The sequence below is a fragment of the Emydura macquarii genome, unplaced genomic scaffold, assembly GCF_026122565.2.
Source record: "Emydura macquarii macquarii isolate MOO-44397 ecotype Brisbane River unplaced genomic scaffold, CSIRO-AGI_Emac_v2 contig_691, whole genome shotgun sequence".
Classification (NCBI taxonomy): Eukaryota; Metazoa; Chordata; order Testudines; family Chelidae; genus Emydura; species Emydura macquarii.
Window position 1 is genome coordinate 15,903,994 of NW_027130828.1, and position 22,782 is coordinate 15,926,775.

A 22,782-nucleotide genomic window follows, 5' to 3' on the forward strand; every position below is an offset into this window, starting at 1 on the left:
TTGTATGAATGGCATATCTAGTATGCCATGGACCAGATTTGTGAAAGACCCTGATTTCCAAATGCTCAGCACCCATAATTGCATCCAGATTTTCCCAAAGAGTTCAGCTCCCATTTAGGCTCTGGAGCACATCAACATGCATGAATCATGCTGAGCCTCTTTGAAACACCGGCCCTTCCAGATTAAGAATAGTTTATTTTTAAAATTTTGTCTGTGGCTTTAACCGTGTTTTCTAAGTCAACACTTTTTTGAACATCCCTGAAAGATGTTTCATTCCATCCACCATGATTAGTGCTTAGTGCTTCACTGACAAATGGGAAACTTGTCTTTATCGTGAGACTTCCTTGATGGGCAGCAGATGTTAGCACAACTCATGGACCTCTGGGTGGAAAGATTAGCGAACAGCATGGGAAGAGCACCTAGCAGAGACTAAAAGGAACACACTGGAAGTGCCACACAACAGAACAGGAAGGAGATAGGGATGGAACTACAAAATGGGAACACCAACATCAAATACCTTGGAACTGGTTTTTCACCTAAGATTTAGGCCTGGATCCAGAAAAGCACGTGTAACTTTAAGCACCTGAGTAGTCTCACTGAAGTCATTGGGCTTACTCAAAAGCATGAAGTTATACATGTGCTTAAATGCCTTGCTGGAGTAGGACCAGATTTTGGAACAAATAACTATCCATGTCCCTGTTAATGCAGACTAATATGCATTGTATCTTGGTCTGAGATTAAGTGGGCCACGGAGAGACTCTGCATAGATATATGACCTTTCTTCGTCTCCCCCAGAAACAAAATCAAAGAGGTTCAAATGTACAAGACTCCTTGCAATTAAATACAAAGAAATCAAGTGCAAATACCTACATTTGCATGTGGCAGGTACCTATTTGGCACATGAAGATGTGGCAGTGTACAGGCACAAGATTTTATTTTTTCCTTACATGTATTCAAATGTTGGCCTTTGCACTACTAGGAAAAATGTGAATAAACCAGTCCCTTTGATTTATGTTTTAGAAAGACCAATTTGACTGATTTTCGAATTTTCCCTTTGGTTTCACCAATGCAACCCCATTTACATCAATGGGTGTAACCGAACGGGAAATTTGGCCCTGTGTCTACATAGCACAAGCATGTAGGGACAAACTCAGAAAGGGTAAGGCACAAAATGAGTTACATTTAGCAAGGAACATTAAAGGTAATAAAAAGAGGTTCTTTAAATAAATAGGGAGCAAAGGAAAGATGAAAGAAAGTGTAGGTTCTTTACTTAATGGAGAAGGAGAGCTAATAATTTATGACATCAAGAAGGTTGAGGTGGTTAATATCTATTTTGCTTCATTCTTCACTAAAAAGATTAGTGATGACCAGATACTCTACACAATTAATATTAATAACAAGGGGGAAGGAACATAAGCCAAAATACGGAAAGAACAGAGTAAAGAATATATAGAGTAGTTAGATACATTCAAGTCAGCAAGGCCTAACAAAATTCATCCTAGGTTACTTAAAGAACTAGCTGAAGCAATCTTGGAACCATTACCAATTCTCTTCAAGAGCTCATGGAGGATGGGAGAGGTCCCAGAAGACTGAAGAAGGGAGAACATAGTACCTATCTTTAAAAATGGGAACAAAGGAGACCCGGGGAAATATAGACCAGTCAGCCTAACTTTGATACCTGAGAAGATACTCAAACAAATTATTAGCCAATCAATTTGTAAGCACCTGAAGGATAATAGTGTGATTAGGAACAGCCAACCCAATCTAATTTCCTTTTTGGACATGGTTACTGGCCTGCTGGCTGGGGAGAAGCAGTGGACATGATATATCTTGATTTTAGTAAGGCTTTTGACACAGTCTCACATGACATTCTCATAAGCAAACTAAGGAAATATGATTCAGATTAAATTATTATAAAGTGGATGCAAAACTGGTTGAAAGACAGTTCTCAAAAGGTAGTTATCAATGATTCACTGAGTCCTGGGTCCGGTACTAGTCAATATTTTCATTAATGACTTGGAAAATAGAGTGAAGATAATGCTTATGCAATTTGCTGATGACACCATGCTGGGAGGGGTTGCAAGTACTTTGAGGGAGAGGATTAGAATTCAAAAAAATCTTGACAAATTGAAGAATTGGTCTGAAATCAACTGAATGAAATTCAATAAAGAAAAGAGCAAAATATTTCACTTAGGAAGGAAAAAACCAAAGGCACAGCTACAAAATGGGAAATAACCGTCTAGGGAGCAATATTGCTAAAAAGGAACTGTGGGTTATGGTGGATCACAAATTGATTATGTCAATAGTCTAATGCAGTTGTGAAAAAGGCTAATATCATTGTGGGGTATATTAACCCTGTTTGTGTTCCGGGAAGTGAGTGGGCCAAAGGCCCCTCCCCCAGCTTAAGGGGAGGAGTCACTGGGCCTGGGACTCAACTGATTACAGGGGGTGGGGTGTATTAACAGGAGTTTTGTATGTTTGTTACAAGAGGTAACTCTTCTGCTGGGCTCATCACTGGTGAGGCCTGAGCTGGAGTACTGCATCCAATTCTAGGTGCCACACTTTAAAAAAGCTGTAACTTGGGGACATTTCATCTTGAAAAAAGAAAACTGAGGAGGGACCGGATAGCAGTCTTCATGTGTATTAAGGGCTGTTATAAAGTGAAGAGGGATCAGTTGTTCTCCGTCCCACTGAAGGTAGGACAAGAAGTAAGGGGCTTACTCTGCAGCAAAGAAGATTTCAGTTAGTTATTAGGAAAAGCTTTCTAACTGTAAGGATAGACACACCCTGGAATAGGCTTCCAAGGGAAGTTGTGGAATCCCCATTTTAGAAACTGGAGGTTTCTAAGAACAGGTTAGACAAACAACTGTCAGGGATAGTCTAGGTTTACTCAGTCCTGATTCAGTGCAGGGGGCTGGACTTGACGACTTCTCGAGGTCCCTTCCAGCCTTACATTTCTATGATCCTATGAAACTTATTTCAGGGATGGAAATGATGTCCTTTGTTTGGAACACAGCACCACAGCCTAACCACGAGCTGGAACATCATCACACCATTGCCTTGACATTTGGTTTGCTCCTAGGTACTCCCAGTGTTGTGACAGTGGATGGGACCAAGACTAGGACCAAGCTGGTGAAACTGATCCCAGGTGTACACTACACTGTCAGCATAATCTCCATCAAAGGATTTGAAGAAAGTGAGCCTATCTCTGGAGCTCTGACTACAGGTAATGTCCAAAAGAAATAAGGTCCTAGTAAGTTTGTCCAATTATATTACATGTGTGTACAGAAGACTCATAAAAACTGGAGATGAAAAAGTTCCACCAGGTCCCATTTTAGCTATCCCCTGATACTGACTAGAGGATTTCTTTCTTTAGTGTTTTCCCTAGTGGTTTATTATTCCCTGTATTTGTAAAGGAAGCAATATTAGTCCCATTTTACAGATGAGGAACTGAGGAACAGATTGATTAAGTGACTTGGCCCAAGTCATACAGGGAGTATGGGGTGGAACACGGAATTGCACTCAGATCTCCTGAGTCCCAGCTCAGTACCAGAAAAGCAACCTCTCTCTCACATTTCCTTTGTCTAGCACAATTTTAAAGAACCCCGAGGTAGGGATTTCCCCACGGTCCTTTGGAAACCACCTGCAGTCTAACTGGTCCATCATTCTCTTGAGCCAGTAGGGTACAGAGCATTGGGCGGAAGGGGCGGTGCGCTCAGTACGGGAGGTCAGGTCATACTTCACATCTCCAATCCGTGGGAGCAGCTAATGCTCCCAATGCAAGTTCTCTCCTCCACCCCCACTGGTCCCCAATCCACCCCAAAAGAGTCTGTCTGGGACTGAGAGCGTTGAGGAGAGAACTGTGTGCAGCCCGAAACCAATCATGTCGAGGGTATTATGCAAGAGCCTGTAGAACTGAGACTCTGACTATAATTCGTTATCGCTGCCAGCCTCTCGGCAGGCATTTAATCCTCTCCCGTAATGATGACCTCCCTTTGCAGCAGTGGTGTTTGGTGAAGCATGACATCTTTCCAGGATCCCTCCTCATTCCAGTGAGGACCACGCCCGGGCAGCAGTGCACACACCGTTTGCACCATGTGCCTGATATAGCGCATTACAACGCAGCAGGGGAGCCTTTAATCCGTGTCATTCCCTCCTTATGGTGTTATCTGTCCCTTCAGCTCTGGATAGCCCCTCAGGACTGACCGTGGTCAATATCACAGACTCTGAGGCGTTGGCACTCTGGCAGCCAGCAATTGCCACGGTGGACAATTACGTCATCTCCTACATTGCTGAGGATGGTAAGAAGGGGCTGGGGGAAGGAAGGGGGGAGGGCTTTGAGCTTGACCGCAGTTCAGTCGGTGAAAGCCATGTTCGGGACAGGTTTCAGCAACTTGATCGCAACTGGGCAGGAGTAAGGAAGGTTGAATTTGAGGGGTGAAGGCTGGTTAGGCTGGTTAGGGGCATGTTATCCTCATTTAAGAAAGTTTTCAGTCCCTGATCCAGGTGGTGTGGACAGCAAAGGAACTGTGTTTATGTTACCTTTGAGGAGAAGAAAACACCCTGTCTTGTAACTAATACTTTTGTATGGAATTGACTGTAGATCTAACAACCCAAATTCAGCCTTCGGGTGGGTTGAGGTAGGGAGTCCACTGAGCCCGTTGCTTCTGCTTATTTCATCCTCGTCCTGAAACGCCTCAGGAAAACGGATTTCCTTCCAATGAATGATCAGCCCTTGGCACAGGATGTGATCACTCGAATGGAGGACTGGTGTGAAGTATCCATCTGAGACGTGTGCACCACTTGCAATGGCTGTCCTTACTTTTAGTCGCCCATAAACTAAAGTTATCTGTTCCCATCTCTGTTTGTTCGCTGTGCAGAGCCAGAAATTACTCAGATGGTGTCTGGGAACACTGTGGAATATGACCTTAACGGCCTTCGTCCTGCAACTGAATATATGCTGAGGATCTATGCAGTAAAGGAACCACAGAAGAGTGAGACAATCTTCACCAAATTCACCACAGGTACAGCACCAAGCCTTCCCCAGGATTGCAGCCTCTGGCAGTGTGACAAGGTTACTTACATTGTAAGGCTGTCATCAAACCAGCACTGCATTCACTGTATCATGCTCCTTGTGGATGTGGTCTCAACTGTGTCGTGTCTCCTTTAGGCATGGATGCGCCAAGGGATTTGAGTGCCTCTGAGGTTCAGTCAGAAACAGCCGTGCTAACGTGGAGGCCTCCACATGCTTCTGTCACTGGCTATCTCCTCATCTATGAGTCCGTTGATGGCAAAGTCAAGGTACAGCGCTTGAATCTAACCCACAAATTCTCTATTTGGACACATGCTTGTGAAGCTGCTCAACAAATGCCAGCCAGTGGGACGTAAGCATGTGTCTAACGTTCAACACATGCTTAAGTGCTTTCCTGAATCAGAGCCTATAATAAAAACTTAGCTGCAGCCTGCACAACGTAAAGACTGTCTTCCCTCCACTATAGAGAAAAAAAGATAGCAAGCAGGCTGCCTTCTCCCATCCAAAGTCTATGGAATAAAGGCACACATGTCCACAGGTTGGGTGCTCAACTTCAGTCACTTAAAGTGGCCCAATTTTCAGCACTTTCTGCAAATCAGGCCTCTTCAAGGTATTTCAAGATGGATGTCCAAAATCACTAGTCACTTTTGAAAATTTAGGCCAGAGATGTCTACAGACATACCACGAAGGGCAATCCTGCTTAATTTTTTATGAGCTTTGCCCCTGTGGCAGTATATAATGCGTATATATAAGCCATGCTAACTTCTGCCATGGTTTGCTTTTAAGCTACACAATTTAAACATTACAATATTAAACATTCATTTCCAGGCAACCTTTCTCATACTACTAATGGAAGTTAGCATGGTAAACATCTCATAGGATTCAAAGTTTCATAATAAATCATTTAAATGGTTAAAAAATAGCATAAATAATTTACATAAAAAGGCATCTGCAAATCTAAAATATGTAGCAGTTCCAGTCCATATGTTTTTTTCATTTGAGTTTCTCTATGATTTATTCTCTCAACAGGAAGTCATCCTGGGACCTGAGACAACTTCCTACAGCCTGTCTGACCTGAGCCCATCCACCCAGTACACAGTGAAATTGCAGGCACTGAACAGAGCCCTGAAGAGCAGAATAATCCAGGCTGTTTTCACCACAAGTAAGGCCTTTGCTCTGTATGAGGGGTTAGAATTATCTACAGGTTACCATTTTGAGGACCAAGTTGAACTCTGGAGCACACAGATACAGCACTCACTGAAGTCAATGGGCAGTCGCTCCTACTTACAGTATGCTTAGGGCAGGGTTATTCACTCATAGAGTGTGCCTGCACTGCAATCAAAGGTGTGACAACAGCTCCTGTCACCGGAGCTAGCTTTGATCTAGCTAGTTTGAACAACAACAATAGCAGTCAAGCACCAGCAGCATGGACTATATGGCCCCACCCAGCATCCTGAGCATCTACTCACGTGGCTAGCCTCCGTGCAGAAGGCCAGTGCGAGTCTCCCTGCACCACTTAAACTGTACAAAGCAGCAGCCCCATTCACTACCCTCAGACTGGAAGGTGGAATGACTTGCACTCAGGTGGAATTTGGCCTTCAGAGCTTAATTCCTGAACTAACTTCTCCTCTTCCTTCTCTCTTTCCCACTGAGCTCACTCAGTTGTCATCCTGCTACCCCAGAGGGTTCATTCTGACTCTACCTGTGAAGGCTCTCCAGTGAGCTGACTGAAATAATGGATCAGGTGTTCTGAAAGCCTCCTCACAGCTGATACAGTTGGCAGTCAGTTCTCTTATTGAAACAATTTTGATGGCAGGGAATATACAGAGACGTTTCTTAGAATTAAATGGCTATTAAATTCTGCCTGCCATTCTTCTCACAATCCTCAGCCTTCCAAACACAGCAGCATCTTCAGATGTTTCTCTCTTTCTTTTGCCATCTATACTGACATCATGTCAAATGCTTATAAAATGCTAGGTAAAGTCACATGGCCATGAATCACCTTGCAATCAACTCTGGTGTAAAGCAGGCATAACTTCACTGAAGTTAATGGAGCTACACCAGTGAGTGGGAGCAGAGTCAGACCCAGATGTGTTTAAGTGACATCTGCCTTCTTGGTCATGAAGCTAAAGAATGACTCTCTACAGCTTCAGCTAAAGAGCTAGTACCTTATTCAGGCAAACAATTAAGTACATGCTTGATTGTAAATACATGCATGAGTAAGTGTGCTTACCTCCCCACTGAGTAATTCTCCTGAGGAGGGATGTTTTCCTGAATTGGAGGCCTAAGTCATGGAGCAGGGAGCTACAGTGGACTCAAATCCACTGGTACAGATGCATCACATAATACATAATGAACCTTGAGTTACATTTACACAGCTGGCTTTGAGACTGTAATAATGATAGTAGAAATTCACCTAACGTACCTGTCCAGAACATCACTTAATTACACCTGTTGCAGTTATTTCCACTGAATATGCAATAATCAATAGTATTTCAATCATTTCAAAGATGTTAAGAAAATGCCAAAAACATTCACATTTGAACAGGTTTGGGGACGTTTGTGTTAGAAATTGTATTGACTACGCTTATGCCTATATTAAATTGTAGTCGGAAGGAAATGCACCACTGTTGTTTTCCTCACATACTTTTTTTTATAACATACTTGCATTACACTTGTTATTGAAGAAGTCCTGATTTTTGTCTCGGTTTTACCAATGTGGCCACTGTTACACCTCTAGTGTCATACGTGCAAATCATTCCAGGTGCAGTTTTAGCCTGCAGGTATTTGCAGACACAACTGATGTCACTTAAACATTTAACTACATGATTGTGCCAGCATTGCAGGTAGGTGGGCATGTAAATGCAGCTAATTGTACCTTCCAAATTGCAGGCATACACAGGAGGTCTGGCTTTAGAAATCTGTCCCTAAATATTTCATTATGTCCTGTATTATCTGATTTTTTTTAAATGAATATATATAGTGTAGTGCTGGGGTGCGATCCAGACCAGTCAGGGGTTGTGTCACCACCTGGTCCACAACCTTGGGTGCTTCACCATGCTTTGCTGTTGTAGCTTCCATCCTAAGATGCTCACAAACAGCCTACTGGCATGCAGATCACCCCCCTCCTGAGTTTCTGTGGATAGCTGCAGCCCTGATCCAGCAGCTCTGATCCCAGCAGCCTGTCAGCAACACACCAGTCACACTTTGGCTTCCAGCAGCCTTGGTTACTACTTGCCAAGTGACCCCAACACATTCCCAGTCGCAAATTTTCCCAAAAATGTGTGTTCCACACCATCCAGCCCTCTCCTGGACAGTTCAGATATTACAGGTCCCTTGCCTCAATAGGTTGCTACTTTAATTGGAGTTACCAAACAGTTTGGTTTAAACACAGTACTGGATTAGTTTAGCTTAAAAAACAAAACCAGTTTATTAACATAAGGAGATAGGATTTTACATGAATTCAAGTGTCAGGTATTTATGTCTCTTGTAACTATTTCTAACTTTAAGATGAAACACTTTCTAGTAGTTAAAACTTAACAAGCTAGAGTTGGTTCAAGATAAAATCCTTAACACATGTTCCCAGCAATATGGCTGGCCAAAATCTCAGGTCAGAATCTCTCTCACTCACTTACCCCCCGCCGCCCCCCTCCGCTCCCCACACACACCTTGGAGTCAAAGGGCTGGTTCCTTTGTCTTCTTAGGTGATAAATGTGGGTGTTTTACCCCTCACTTTTATAGTCCAGTCACCTTTTGAAATGGATTTTCACATCTGACGGAGTGGGTTACAGCCGATGAAAGCTTATGCCTACAGAAATTAAATGTGTTAGTCTTTAAAGTGCTACAGGATGCTCATTGTTTTTGCTGTATACAGACTAACACGGCTACCCCTCTGGAAATTTTCCTGAGGGTTACCCCTAGATAAAGTTAATTCCAGCTGTGAGGAAGCAGACATGGAGTCTTGTGGTGGAAAAGGTTCCATGCTGTTGTTTGCTAAAATGCAGATTGATTCGTTCCAGTCAAAGAATGGCCACTTGACCAGTGATTGCCAATCAATACCTGGCTGGAGGCATCAGCTTGTCCTTTGTCTTTGAGGTACTGGTTTACCTACTCCCCAAAGTTGTCTGGTAAACACACTGTAGTAACAATTTCATCTTAGATTCATAACTCTTAATATGCATTGTATGCATATGTTACACAAGAATACGAATGAGCTGTGTGTCATCAGTTTTTAAATGATTCCTCGCAAGGCATATTTTGCACAAAGATTATTACAATAATGTGTGGGGTGTGAATACAGGGGTGCTTGGTATCAAGGATTTTCTAGTATTTACAGTCAGGATTCCTGGGTTCGATTCCTGGCTGTGCCATTGCCTACCTGTGAGACCTTGAGCATGTCACCTAAAGTCTCTGATTTAATTTCTACAACTGTATAATGAGGACACTAACATTTAAAATGCACCCAAGGTGCTCTAAGGCTTCATTAATTAATGAGCACGTTGAAGAAGGAAAGTGCTGTATAACTGTAAAGTATCATTATTTTTTCATCCAGATTGGTGGACAGTCAAGTTGATTTTTTCCATCACAAATTTTCAAGCCCGTGTTCCACTAGCATATTACTCCATTCTGAGCAGTCTCTCTTCTAAATGAAATAGATTCATTTGTCTTAGCACCAAAAAGAGCTCACAAATGAATAAGCTAACTGACAGGAAGATGCATCTCCTTGTCATAAATGATTTCTCAAGCCCTGTTCTCTGTTTTTTTCTTTTGTGTGCAGTTGGACTTCTCTATCCTTACCCTAGAGACTGCTCCCAAGCTCTGCTCAATGGAGAAAGTGCCTCTGGACTTTACACCATTTATATGAATGGAGACAAGTCACAGTCTATGGAGGTGTATTGTGACATGAGCTCTGATGGAGGTGGATGGATTGTGAGTATACAGTGGGAAGGGATCAAAAACCTATATGTCACTGTTGTCTTGTGCCTGGATCAAGACCATGAGACAGGGCCCAGCTTCAGTTGATTACTGCCTTATTAATGATGTTGTATTAACGTTCCAAAAGACTTAGGAAATTTAATTTTTCATGCTAAATCAGACTGCAGTTGGGGTGGGAAATTGAAGCAGAGGGACAGCCACTTCCGAAACGTTGCAGGAGAAACTAGGTCGGAGAAGAATGCATTAGTTCTACAGCCGCACTGAGGGATTGGTAAACAGGATAGTAAAAAGTTAGGCGGCTTGTATCCTCATCAGCCAAAACAGTGGCAATGGGAAAAGAAAATTATGATGCAGAGAATCTGTGGAATTCAAATAAGCCAGCTGGGACTGAGAGTCTGAAAACCATCGAAGAGTGAAGGCAAGGAGTTTGAGAAATACTGAGGCTCCATAGAGAACAGGTTGAGGGATACAGAAGAACCTGTCAGTAAGACTGAGTGATACTGAGCATTAAGGGATTGCTAAGGAAGCAGAGGGCAAGGACTATAAGGCTGCAAAATACTGAGGGGGTTTGAAGCCCAAGAAGAAACATGGGCCTTATTTAAAAGAAATGTTCAATGGACCTGTTAAAATCTGTATTAGCTTGGCTGAAATACATCAAGACCCATGATGGTAGGTATATGGAAGTCTTTGGTGTACAGACGTTCTTAGTGTGTAAATGTCATAACTGTTGTAAATATAAATTTACTTGCATGTTGGGGGTTTAGGTGTTTCTGAGACGCCAAAATGGAAAGGAGGATTTCTACAGGAACTGGAGGACTTACGCTGCTGGGTTTGGGGATCCCAAGGATGAATTCTGGTTAGGTAAGCGACTGCCAGGAGCTTTCTGAAACAAAAGAGAATGAGTCACTTGCAAGCATGACCGCCATTTCGCTGACCACAATATTTGCTTCTCTAAAGAGGCTCAGTCACGAAGCTGTAATAAGTGATAATAAGACATTAGGGCAGAAGATTGAGAGAAAAACAACATAATGGTTGTTTGTTCATTTATTCATTCATTACTACAGGTCTGGAGAACCTCCACAAAATCACTTCTCAGGGCCAGTATGAGCTGCGTGTGGACCTGCGAGACAAGGGCGAGACAGTTTACGCTCTCTATGACAAGTTCATTGTGGGAGACTCCAAGAGCCGTTATCGGCTAAAAGTGGATGGATACAGTGGCACGGCAGGTGGGTTAAAACAATTTTTTTTTCAGGCTAGAAATAGGCTGGAAGGGGCTGTGGATTTCCCCCACCCAAGGCTTGAGCGACAATTTCCTTCCACTTGGTGCAGAGCAAGAACTTCTGTGCACAGGTGACGGGGATCCTTGTCACAGTATGTGTGTCCCTTTGGGGGGAGACTTGAAAGGATCACTTTCTTCTGTGATTTCATTCTAAATTCTCTGCGCCTTTAGATGCCACTTTGTATAAAAGATGCGTATGACAGAAGGTAAACAAACATATTCAACAGACACAAGTCTCATTTTAGCAATACCTACCTGTCATTAATAGGGTTTATAAGAGCTAGCCAGAATGCCCTTTGTTAAGGATGCGCTGCCGATGCCTCTTATCACATGCTTGATAACGTTACTGAAGAATGCCGCTGCCTCTTGTAATCCCATTAAACACAGTCCTGCGGATCCTGTCCAGTCCCCACTTTGGCTTTAGTGTTTACACGGTACTGACCAAGAACTGTATCCTGTGCCACTGAAGCATAAGGGCTTAAACAAAAGGGAAATACGCTGTGCATGACCACAGAAAGAACTGTCTGGGGGCTCTGCCCCATGCACCTTGCAACCATCCACAGTGGCTCTCTGCATAGCTGAGTAGTAGCGGCACAGCAGGAGTGTAGCCAATGGCTTAGCCAAATATACATTAGTCAAACTCCCCCATTATAGGGCAAACATACTGAGGTGGAGGCTGCTGCTTCATCGCATGGATTGCAGTAGCAGCTTCCCTGCTGCGCCACCAGCTGAAGGGAAAATTCCATTCCATCAGTGACCTACATGCAGATCCCCCTGCACTGTCTGTTCACTTTGGCTTTGTACAGAGAACCAGGATTCAGCCCTGAATGTAGGAACTGCAGAAGTTGACCCTAAAGCAATTTTACACAGATCCATAGAAGTGAATGTGGAGATCAAATTCATTTCAGACAACTGCTGAGATGTCAGATCCAAAGGGGACATTGTGTAGAATTTAAAATGTATCAGTGCATTTTTGAGAGGTGGATGGAAATGCAATTTAGCATCTGTCAAGGCTGAAGTTAAAGGCCTTAGTGGTTCTTTGTTTCTCCTGATAATGTTATTGACACCTAAAGTAATGTAAGGAAGGTAGTGCCCTGCTCCGCTGAAGTTGGTAAGCTATATAACATTGATTCTAGCCAGAGAAACACTGCATCTTGAGGGCTTGAATCCTAGATTCAGCAAGTGTAGTGAGTGAAGGGGCAGTCCATTTAAACAGCTTAGTTTTAAACTGTATATATTTGTCATTATTTTTAAGTCAACACACAGATTATGTGAGATGTTCAGCCGATATCCATCAGCATAGGCCCACTTCATTTGCTTGTGGTATTTATTTTTAGCAGAGATGGGCCTGAACCAAAACCCCAGATCTGAAGCCCAAGAAACTTGTGGTGGGTTCAGAATCTGGATACAGAGGCAAAATTCATAGTGTGGGGCCCATCTCCCTTTTATTCATTTGCAAATAGCATTTCAAGTGCAATTCAGGACCACATTTACAAAGTGGTCTCTGCAAAACTTGTGATCTGCACAGCCAGGTTTTTCAACAGGAGCAATCAAGGTATGTCATGCCCTAAAACTCAGAATTGCCCCTCCACATTGAATCATTTGCACATGCAGAATCCAAGCCAAGCCATTCTCTTTGTTTCCCTGCACAGGTGACTCCATGATCTATCACAATGGACGGTCCTTCTCCACCTTCGACAAGGACAACGACTCTGCCATCACTAACTGTGCTTTGTCCTACAAGGGCGCTTTCTGGTACAAGAATTGTCACCGAGTCAATCTGATGGGCAGATATGGTGACAACAGCCACAGTCAAGTGAGTTTGCCATTTGAAAGCAACGTTACGTAAAGATCCACCAGGCATGGGAATGTGGATTGGCCATACAAAATCAAACCACTGGTTCGTTCATTCCATTACTCAGGCTCTTGTAGTGGCCAGTATGTAGTGCTTCAGAGAGACAGAAGAAACCCCATCATTAAATCTGAACGAATCATGGGGGGGAGGGGAGGGGAATTAAATCACGTTCGCAAAATGAGAATCGCAGTTGAATCCAAACATATTCATAACCTTTTTGGTTCACTCCTCTGTGACAATTCATGTGAATGCTTGGGGCTTTTATCACCTCACACACAGGTTCTCATGCTTAAGAAGAAAGCATTCTGTTGGAAATGAAGTAAACACAGGAAAGAATAGTAGAGGAGTGACAGATTTGGGAGAGCAAATTGCTTCTCTAGTCCAAGCATGCTCCAAGTCATGGTCAATAAAAGGAACGACATAGGAATACTGGCTTTGATGGACCCCAATGCTACTATAACCTCATTAATCCCACACCAGGAGTTTCTCTCAGGGACAAAAATTGTGGGGGACCCACTGCTGTTCTATTCACAGATTGTTTCAGCTGGAGTTGGAACAGATGTGATAAATTCTTCACCAGCCTTTAAATTGAGGTTGGATATCTCTTTCTCAGAAAGATGCCCTAATTCAACCACAAGTTACTGAGGTTGACACAGGAATCACAAAGTGAAATTCTATAGTCTGGGTTGCACAGGTTAGATGAGATGATCGTAATGGTCCTTTCTAGGTTTACAATCTATGAATTTATAATGCAGAAGTACAGGAGAATAACAAGTACAGCAATCTTTCTTTTATGAGGTTAAGCATTCACTGGAAAATACATGTACAGGAGTACTGTCTAGATGATAGAGATCTGGACTGGGAGTCAGGAGACCTGGCTTCTGTTCTTGGCTCTGTTGCTGGCCTACTGAGGTGACTTTGAACAAGTCATTTCACCTCTCTTGTGACTCTGTTTCCCCAGCTATAAAGTCGAGTACTTTCAGACATATGGCTGAAAAGCACTATATAAGAGCAAGGTATGCGTGTTATACCAATATGGGGTCATATTGCCTGTGTTTGTTTTGCAGGGAATTAACTGGTTCCATTGGAAGGGCCATGAATACTCCATCCAGTTTGCAGAAATGAAGTTGAGACCCACCAGCTTCCGGAATCTAGAAGGAAGACGAAAGAGAGCATAAAACTTAGGAATGGAGGAACGTTTGGGAAGCAGGGTGGGGGTAGTGGGATGGTTTTCTGGAATAATTGGGGGGTAAGGCATCTGGTAATCTTACCAAAGCATCAGTGACGCTTGGCCTAACTGGGGCTCCTTCTACAGTTTAAGTGACCAGCATTATGCAACCACAGCATCTTCTGCAGAGCAGCTCTCGCTGCCCATGGTTAATGCCCTTCACACCAAAGACAACAATCTCAAGGGTTCTATATTGTTTTTAGATTTTGGGAGGGTTTTTTTCTCAGATTGGTTCCATGACAAGATTCTTCCATGGTCTCTTGGGCAGCTCAAGTGAGAGGCGAGGGAACAGATTGTACATTGGTAGTTTATTTGAGAACCAGCCATATTTTACACACACAAATTTGTATTATTATCATTATTATTATCATTATTATTAGTTGAATTTCTGTTGGTCATTGGAAAGCTTTTAAAATATATATATATATATATATATATATATATATATCATGTACCACAGAGAAAGATGGGGGTTGGGAAGCAGCACAATTTAAACCATAAGCAAAAAATTAATTGTATTAATATAATGGTAAAGTAATAATGATGATGATAATAATAAGCTAAGTTTTTGTCATCTTTTTAAAGGGATTCATGCTTTCCAAAACACAGCAGGACAGTGTCTGATTGTATTTTTCTTTTTTTAAATAAAAGCACAATTACTTTTAAAGAAACCTCTGCATTTTCTTCATGCATCAAGTTTGTGCACATCCCGGGTATATTTCTTTAAGTAGGGGAGTAAAGAAGGCTGAGAATGATCAGGATGCTAAACGTATTCAGAAAGCACACTTCCTTTTGTCAGTGTTTGGGTGTAAGTATTCTGGTGGACTTATTACAATGAAATGCTCATGAAGGTTTTTAGAGGTTTTTCTTTTTTTCCTACCCAAAAGCACATTCGCTGTGACATTTCTAAAGCTATGTCGACACTACAGACCTTATAGCAGCACAACTGTACCACTGCAGCTGTGTCGCCAAAAGGTCTCCCGTTTAGCCGCTCTATGCCGATGGGAGAGTGTCTTCTGCCGACATAACGCTGTCCGCACTGGCGCGTTTGTCAGTGCAATTTATGTCAGTCAGCAGGTATTTTTTTTCACACCCCCTGACTGACAAAAGTTTTACCAACAAAAGTGGTGGTGTAGACAACATCTAAATGTTACTGACCGACTTTTGCTTTCAACTAGCTGGAGCTCACTAACGAAAGAGAACAAGCAAGACACAAAGTTGGGATTAGATACCAAATGGTGACTCTGAACACCTGTGTAAATAAAGGGCTTTTTTTTTTTAAGTGAATGAAGCTTTTGTGTAGTTCCTTTGTACCATACTCTTTGATTAAAGACAATAAAAGATCTTTTGTTTTAAGCTCTGGGATCTCTTCCTTACCTTGCTCTTCCTGTGCTTCGCAGTTGTGGGTTTCTGACTCTTCCTCTGCCAGCTCTGGACTGTGGCTTGGAAAAAAGAGACTTACTCTGTGAGAACAGATAGGAGCAGATCACTTCTAACAGGGACCGTGTGCTACTGGCCAAGGTTGTTGTACTTTGTTGTGACAGTAACATTCTGCTAAAATCTGTCTAAAAATTGATCACGCAGGAGTTAAAATACAGTTAGGTTAAACATACGTGCCTGATTAGCTAGCGATAACAAATCTTTCTCTCTTCAACCACAAATGGAACAGCGCCTCTTGCAAACATTTTTATCAGGGCCTGTCCTTTTCAAGTCCCCGATTAAAGCCCCGTTTACAAGATTCTCCCCTCTTCCAACCCACGAGCCTGTTTCCATAGTATAATACTTTGAAACTGCTCAAACCCAGTTTCCATTCAAATGGTCCCCTAATTTTATTGACCCTTCTCTGGCCCAGAGCCTTTGGCTGAATGTATGCGCGCAGGTGTGTAAAGCCTGCTCGTGTAGTTGTGAGCTGAATGTTAAGCTGACATGGAGATTCATCTAGACCACGAGAAGAGGTATGGCAGACATCAGGTCAGACAGCTGGAGCTGCTCATAGCTGTGCTAACATTGAAGGCGACTCGTTTCTGCCTCCCCAGTCCTAGTCTTTTACAGGAAAGACTCGAGATTTAAAAGGAGCAGGAGGGTTCCCGTGTTCAACGGAAAACCTCTTGTGCGATAAGTCATAATGTCTATGAAAAAAGCTCTTCTGTGGGCTTGATTCAAAGCCCATTTGTTCTGGACTGAATTTCTGGAACAATCAAGGTAGAGACAGCCCACTGAAGAAATCATCCCAGACTTTATACACGCCCTGTGCATGGTTGGACAGCTCACTTTCAGGGAGTATTTCAAAGGCGCCTAAAGGATTGACTTTCAATGGGACATATACTCCTAAATCCCCTGGGCAGTTTTAAGATTATCACCCTTTGTCAGTGCTGTGCTGACATTCATCCAGCAGCTGGATGCATTCACTAAAGGTGAAGTGGAAGGATATCCCCAAGGGTAGGATGCTAGCATGTAACCAGGAGACCTGGATTCAATTCCTGCTCCCTTACAAACGTCCTGTGTGGCCCTGAGCAAGTCACTGAGCTTCCTCAAAGGTATTTGACAACGTATAGGAAATAGGAGTTTGGTGCTTAACTACCTTGAGTGGTTCTGGGATTTAGTCTCTCTGTGCCTCAGCTCCCCATCGGTACACTGGGAATAACGGCTCTGCCCAACCTCACAGGGTGTGTTGAGAAGATAAATACATTACAGCTCAGCTGCTGTGGTAACGGGTGGTGTGTGGAGTGTCATATAAATATTTTAGAGAGCAAGATGTTAGTCCGTTACCTTTAACCTTGACGCTTAGCATGTGAATGAAAGGTTTCCGCTAAACTGGGACACAACAGTAGGTGGCCCACATCGTCATACCAAGCCTGAGCAGGAGAAGAACTACCAACAGCCCCTTCTAGCAACTTTGCTTCTGCCCCATACAACATGAATATGGGGAACTGTAGCCAGCCACTGCTATGTGGCTACCCAAGCAATGCAGACATGAGCAATAAAACGCAGCATAATCTGCCTCACTTTTAGGTCTCAGTGCCTAGATTTCAGACGCAGCCTACAAGAGGACTTGTCACAAGAACCAACACCACACAGTTTGACAGTGTCTCCCACGTGAGCGTCTCACACAATGCACAGCAGTTACTCACCACAAAACAAATGTTAGATACATCCCCACAAATGGGTTTGCTGTTAGAAACCTTTACCAGCCTCTTTGTGCTGCACTCTCTGACCGTCTGTTTCTAATACTAAGCAATGATTTTTTAAAGGGATCTTTTTGTGCACATCTGCCCACATCCCAACAGCTGGTGGAGACGCAAACACTCTCCCACATTAATTGGTTCAGACTTCAGCTGGCATTTATCTCCATCTCTTTTTACCAGCAGATGGCATACTAGCGCTATCTTGCATTATACCTAAGCGCGCTCTAGCCACAATTCATGTACCAGGCCTTGTGTCTGACTGCACTTGTAAATCCTCCATCCCTACCACGCCCCTCATTTGCTGTTAGTTGGTAACTAGCAGTACGCCTAGTTCAAAATTCAAGGCCGTTTAGCCTCTTTTACGTCTCTGAACCAGAATTCGACTTCACTGGGAATACCAATGAGTAAGCTAAAGCAATGTCTGTGGCCCTAGACTGGAGATCTGTGATTAAAAGGATTACTGCTGGTTTCAATTAACAGCGGCCAAGTCACTGCAGGCGGTTGCAGGGTTATGTGGGAAGGTGAGAGAAGTTACACATACTTTTTCAGTGGGCGGGTGGGGCGTGGAAAGCATCTCATCTGAGCAATTGAGCTGGTTTGAGATGTTTTTCTATACATTACCAAACTGGAGTACTAATAATTATACCTGTTTTATTTTTGGGCCTATAGGATAAAAGACCTCTGGGAAGCTTAGCGAGCCAAGGTAGGGCAGGTAATATCTTTTATTGGACCAACTTCTGTTGGTTAAAAGAGACAAGCGTTTGAACTACACAGAGCTCTTCCTCAGGTCTGGGAAAGGTACTCTGTGTCACAGCTAAATGGGGGGAGAGGGGGAATTGTTTAGCATAAGTAGTTAATACATATTGTAAGTGCAATGGGGGTGGGAGGTTAACAGGTTACAGATTGTTGTAATAAGCCATAAATTCAGTGTCTTTATTAAGGCCATGGTTTTAGTGTCTAGCAGAGTTATGCACTTAAGCTCGCAGGCTCATCTTTTGAAGGTGTTGTGCAGGTTTCCTTTGAGGTTGCAGCCTGAGGGGCAACATGGAGCAATTGGTTTGAGAAAAGTGTTCACCCACAGGTGGTATAGTATTTTTGTCTTCTATTATTTTTCTGTGCGAGTTCATTCAAGAGCATAGTGAGTGCCTAGTTTCACCCACATAGTTGCTATTGGGGCATTTGGCGCACTAAATGAGGTACACCACAAGTTGTGATAGGCATGTGTAGGACCCATTGATTGTGTTGTGGGGGTGGGGGTATGAAGCATCGTACCAGTAGAGATATGTCTGTATGTTTTAGCATAGTAACTTTTAGCATAGTGACTTTTAGTGACTTTAGCAAACTCAGAAAGTTGGTAGGTAAAATTCCATGGGAAGCAAGTCTAAGGGGAAAAACAGCTGAAGACAGTTGGCAGTTTTTCAAAGAGACATTATTAATGGCATAAGAGCAAATTATCCTATTGGGTAAGAAAGATAGAAAGTATGGCAAGAGACTACCCTAGCATAACCAGGAGATCTTAAGTGATCTAAAAGTAAAAAAAGAGTCCTACAAAAAATGGAAACTAGGTCAAACTACAAAGGATGCATATAAACAAACAACACAGGTATGCAGGAACAAAATTAGAAAGGCCAAGGCAGAAAACGAGATTAAACTAGCTAGAGACATAAAGGATAACAAGAAAACATTCTACAAATATATTAGAAGCAAGAGGAAAACCAAGAACAGGGTAGGCCCATTACTCAATGAGGGGGGAAAAACAACAGAAAATGCGGAAATGGCAGGGGTGCTAAATGACTTCTTTGTTTCAGTTTTCACCAAGGAGGTTGCTGGCAATTGGACGTTTAACATAGTGAATGCCAGTGAAAATGAGTCAGGATCAGAACTAAAATAGGGAAAGAACAAGTTAAAAATTACTTAGACAAGTTAGATGTCTTCAAGTCACCAGGGCCTGATGAAATGCATCCTAGAATACTCAAGGAGCTGACTGAGTAGATATCTGAGCCATTAGCGATTATCTTTGAAAAGTCTTGGAAGACAAGAGAGATTCCAGAAGACTGGAAAAGGGCAAATATTTCCCTTTTTGTAGATGGGCACTATAAGGACAACCTGGGGAATTACAGACCAATCAGCTTAACTTCTGTATCCGGAAAGATAATCCGGAGCAAATAATTAAGCAATCAATTTACAAACATCTAGAAATTAATACGGTAATAAGTAACAGTCAGCATGGATTTGTTAAGAACAAATCATGTCAAACCAAACTGATAGCTTTCTTTGACAGGGTAACAAGCCTTGTGTCTAGGAGCGGGCAGTAGCTGTGGTATATCTTGACTTTAGTAAAGTTTTTGATACTGTGCCGCATGCCCTTCTCTGAAACAAACTAGGGAAATACAACCTAGATGGAGCTACTATAAAGTGGGTGCAAAACCGGTTGGAAAACTGTTCCCAGAGAGTACTTATCAATGGTTCACAGTCATGCTGGAAGGGCATAACAAGTGGGGTTCCTTAGGGATCAGTTCTGGGTCCAGTTCTGTTCAATATTTTCATCAATGATTTAGATAATGGCATAGAGAATACGCTTATTAAGTTTGCAGACGATACCAAGCTGATGCTTTGGAGGATAGGATTATAATTCAGAATGATCTGGGCAAACCGGGGAATTGGTCTGAGGTAAATGGGATGAAATGGGACAAATGCAAAGTACTCCACTTAGGAAGGAACACTCAGTTGCACACGTACAAAATGGGAAAGGACTGCCTATGAAGGAGTACTGCAGAAAGGGGTCTGGCGGTCATAGTGGACCACAATCTAAATATGAGTCAACAGTGTAATGCTGTTGCAAAAAAAGCGATTCTGTGATGTATTAGGAGGAGTGTTGCAAGTAAGACACAAGTAGTAATTCTTCTCCTCTACTCCGCACTGATTAGGCCTCAACTGGAGTACTGTGTCCAGTTCTGGGCACCACATTTCAGGAAAGAGGTGGACATATTGGAGAAAGTCCAGAGAAGAGCAACAAAAATGATTAAAGGTCTAAAACACATGCCCTATGAGGCAAGACTGAAAGAACTGGGTTTGTTTAGCCTGGAGAAGAGAAGACTGAGAGGTGACAAGATAACAGCTTTCAAGTACATAAAAGGTTGTTGCAAGAAGGAGGGAGAAAAATTGTTCTTCTTAACCTCTGAGGACAGGACAAGAAGCAATGGACTTAAACTGCAGCCAGGGAGGTTTAGGTTGGACATTAGGAAAAACTTCCTAACCATCAGGGTGGTTAATGACTGGAATAAATTGCCCGAGGTTGTGGAATCTCCATCATTGGAGATTTTTAAGAGCAGGTTAGACAAACACCTGTCAGGGATTGTCTAGATATTACTTAGTCCTGCCACGAGTGCAGGGGACTGGACTAGATGACCGCTCGAGGTCCCTTCTAGCCCTATGAGTCTATGATTCCATGTTTTGAATCTGTTGTCATGGCAAGGTCTGGTCCTGCTTTGAGTTGATTGGTCCTAGTCTGTGGGGAGTTTGCTTCTGACAATGAGCTGGTACATTTGGGGGGGGGGGGTGTGTGAAGGCCAGAAGAGGGGGCTCAGCAAAGATTCTCAGGCTGTGGCCCTGATCAAATATTGGCTGTAATTGTTTAATGATGGGTATGGAACCTGTATGGGTTCCAGTGTGGGGTAGTAGGTGACAACTAGCTAAATCTTTAGGTGCCTAAAAATCTGACCCTAATTCCTATTATCGTTCATCTCCCACCTATTCCCAAATGTTTAAACATAACAGAGTCGAAACAATATATAGTATATTTCTTCTCACAGGGACTGTCTCCCCTCAGAATCCTGCCACTCAAGTGCTTTTCAGAGCAAATGCATGGGATTTCATGATGAGCTTACTTCCCAGCATGCCCTGAGACAAGATAGCCCTACCTTTCGGATCCTCTCCTGGCTACAAAGGGTAGTCCAGTCAGTTACTGATGTCTATAACTGTAGGACCGCTCCATTTCCTGAGCAGAAAGGCTTTTTCCATATATCCTGCAGTCACCCCAAGGTGGGAAGGGGATTATTATTGTCCTTGAAACAACATCAAATTTCAACCTAAGATATTTTCTTTCAGAAGGCATGGGTGGGCACATAGATGTAGTTCATGACACAGATGTGCCTGAATGAAAAGAACTTTGTGCTTCTGTGTGTAACTGAGAGTCAGTCGAACAGACAGGAAGCAATTTGCCCGAGGTCACACAAAGATTTTGTTGCAAAACCATAAAATGAACCCAGATAATGAGTCCCAGTCAACTGTCTTAACCACTCAAATATATTTCCTCTATTGAGGCTCCCTGCCATTTATACCACTGCCATCGCTATAGTAGATTGTCTTACTCCCTGAGATTAAAGTTAGCTGGGTTCTATAAAGAAGGTTGGTGCCAAGATAAATGGAAAAAGAGAAACTTATGTGAACATTTTTATAGAATCACAGAAAATTAGGGTTGGAAGGGACCTCAGGAGGTCATCTAGTCCAACCTCCTGCCCAAAACAGGACCAACCCCAATTAAATCATCCCAGTCAGGACTTTGTCAAGAGCAGGCCTTAAAAACCTATAAGGATGGAGATTCCATCACCTCCCTAGGTAACCCATTCCAGTGCTTCACCATCCTCTAGTGAAAAAGTTTTTCCTAATATCCAACCTAGACCTTCCCCACTGCAACTTGAGACCATTGCTCCTTGTTCCATCATCTGTCACCATTGAGAACAGCCTAGCTCCATCCTCTTTGGAACCCCCATTCAGGTAGTTAAAGGTTGCTATCAAATCCCCCCTCACTCTTCTCTTCTGCAGACTAAATAAGCCCAGTTCCGCTAGCCTCTCCTCATAAGTAATGTGCCTCAGCCCCCTAATCATTTTTGTTGCCCTCCACTGGACTCTCTCCAATTTGTTCACATGCTTTCTGTAGTGAGGGGCCCAAAACTGGACACAATACTCCAGATCTGGCCTCGCCAGTGCCAAATATAAGGGAATAGTCACTTTCCTTGATCTGCTGGCAATGCTCCTATTAATACTGCCCAATATGCCATTAGCCTTCCAGGTAATAAGGGCACACTGTTGACTCATATCCAGTTTCTTGTCCACTGTGACCCCCCAGGTCCTTTTCTGCAGAACTGCTGCCTAGCCAGTCAGTCTCCAGTCTGTAGCAGTGCATGGGATTCTTCCGTCCTAAGTTCAGGACTCTGCATTTGTCCTTGTTGAACCTCATCAGAATTCTTTTGGATCAATCCTCCAATT

The 22,782-nt window shown here is 42.9% G+C and overlaps 1 protein-coding gene across 1 annotated transcript in view; it reads left to right on the top strand.

Annotated features, from left to right (window-relative positions):
* TNC (tenascin C) overlaps positions 1–15,672 on the top strand; it is an 89,266-nt gene extending 73,594 nt beyond the window's left edge. The window contains exons 16-25 of the mRNA XM_067542158.1: positions 3,083–3,226; positions 4,182–4,301; positions 4,881–5,024; positions 5,171–5,301; positions 6,062–6,194; positions 9,810–9,961; positions 10,732–10,828; positions 11,032–11,193; positions 12,899–13,062; positions 14,169–15,672. Of these exons, the coding sequence (XP_067398259.1) occupies positions 3,083–3,226; positions 4,182–4,301; positions 4,881–5,024; positions 5,171–5,301; positions 6,062–6,194; positions 9,810–9,961; positions 10,732–10,828; positions 11,032–11,193; positions 12,899–13,062; positions 14,169–14,279 (1,358 nt within the window). The 3' untranslated portion in view covers positions 14,280–15,672. The remainder of the gene's footprint in view (positions 1–3,082; positions 3,227–4,181; positions 4,302–4,880; positions 5,025–5,170; positions 5,302–6,061; positions 6,195–9,809; positions 9,962–10,731; positions 10,829–11,031; positions 11,194–12,898; positions 13,063–14,168) is intronic.
* The last annotated feature ends 7,110 nt before the right edge of the window (positions 15,673–22,782 follow it).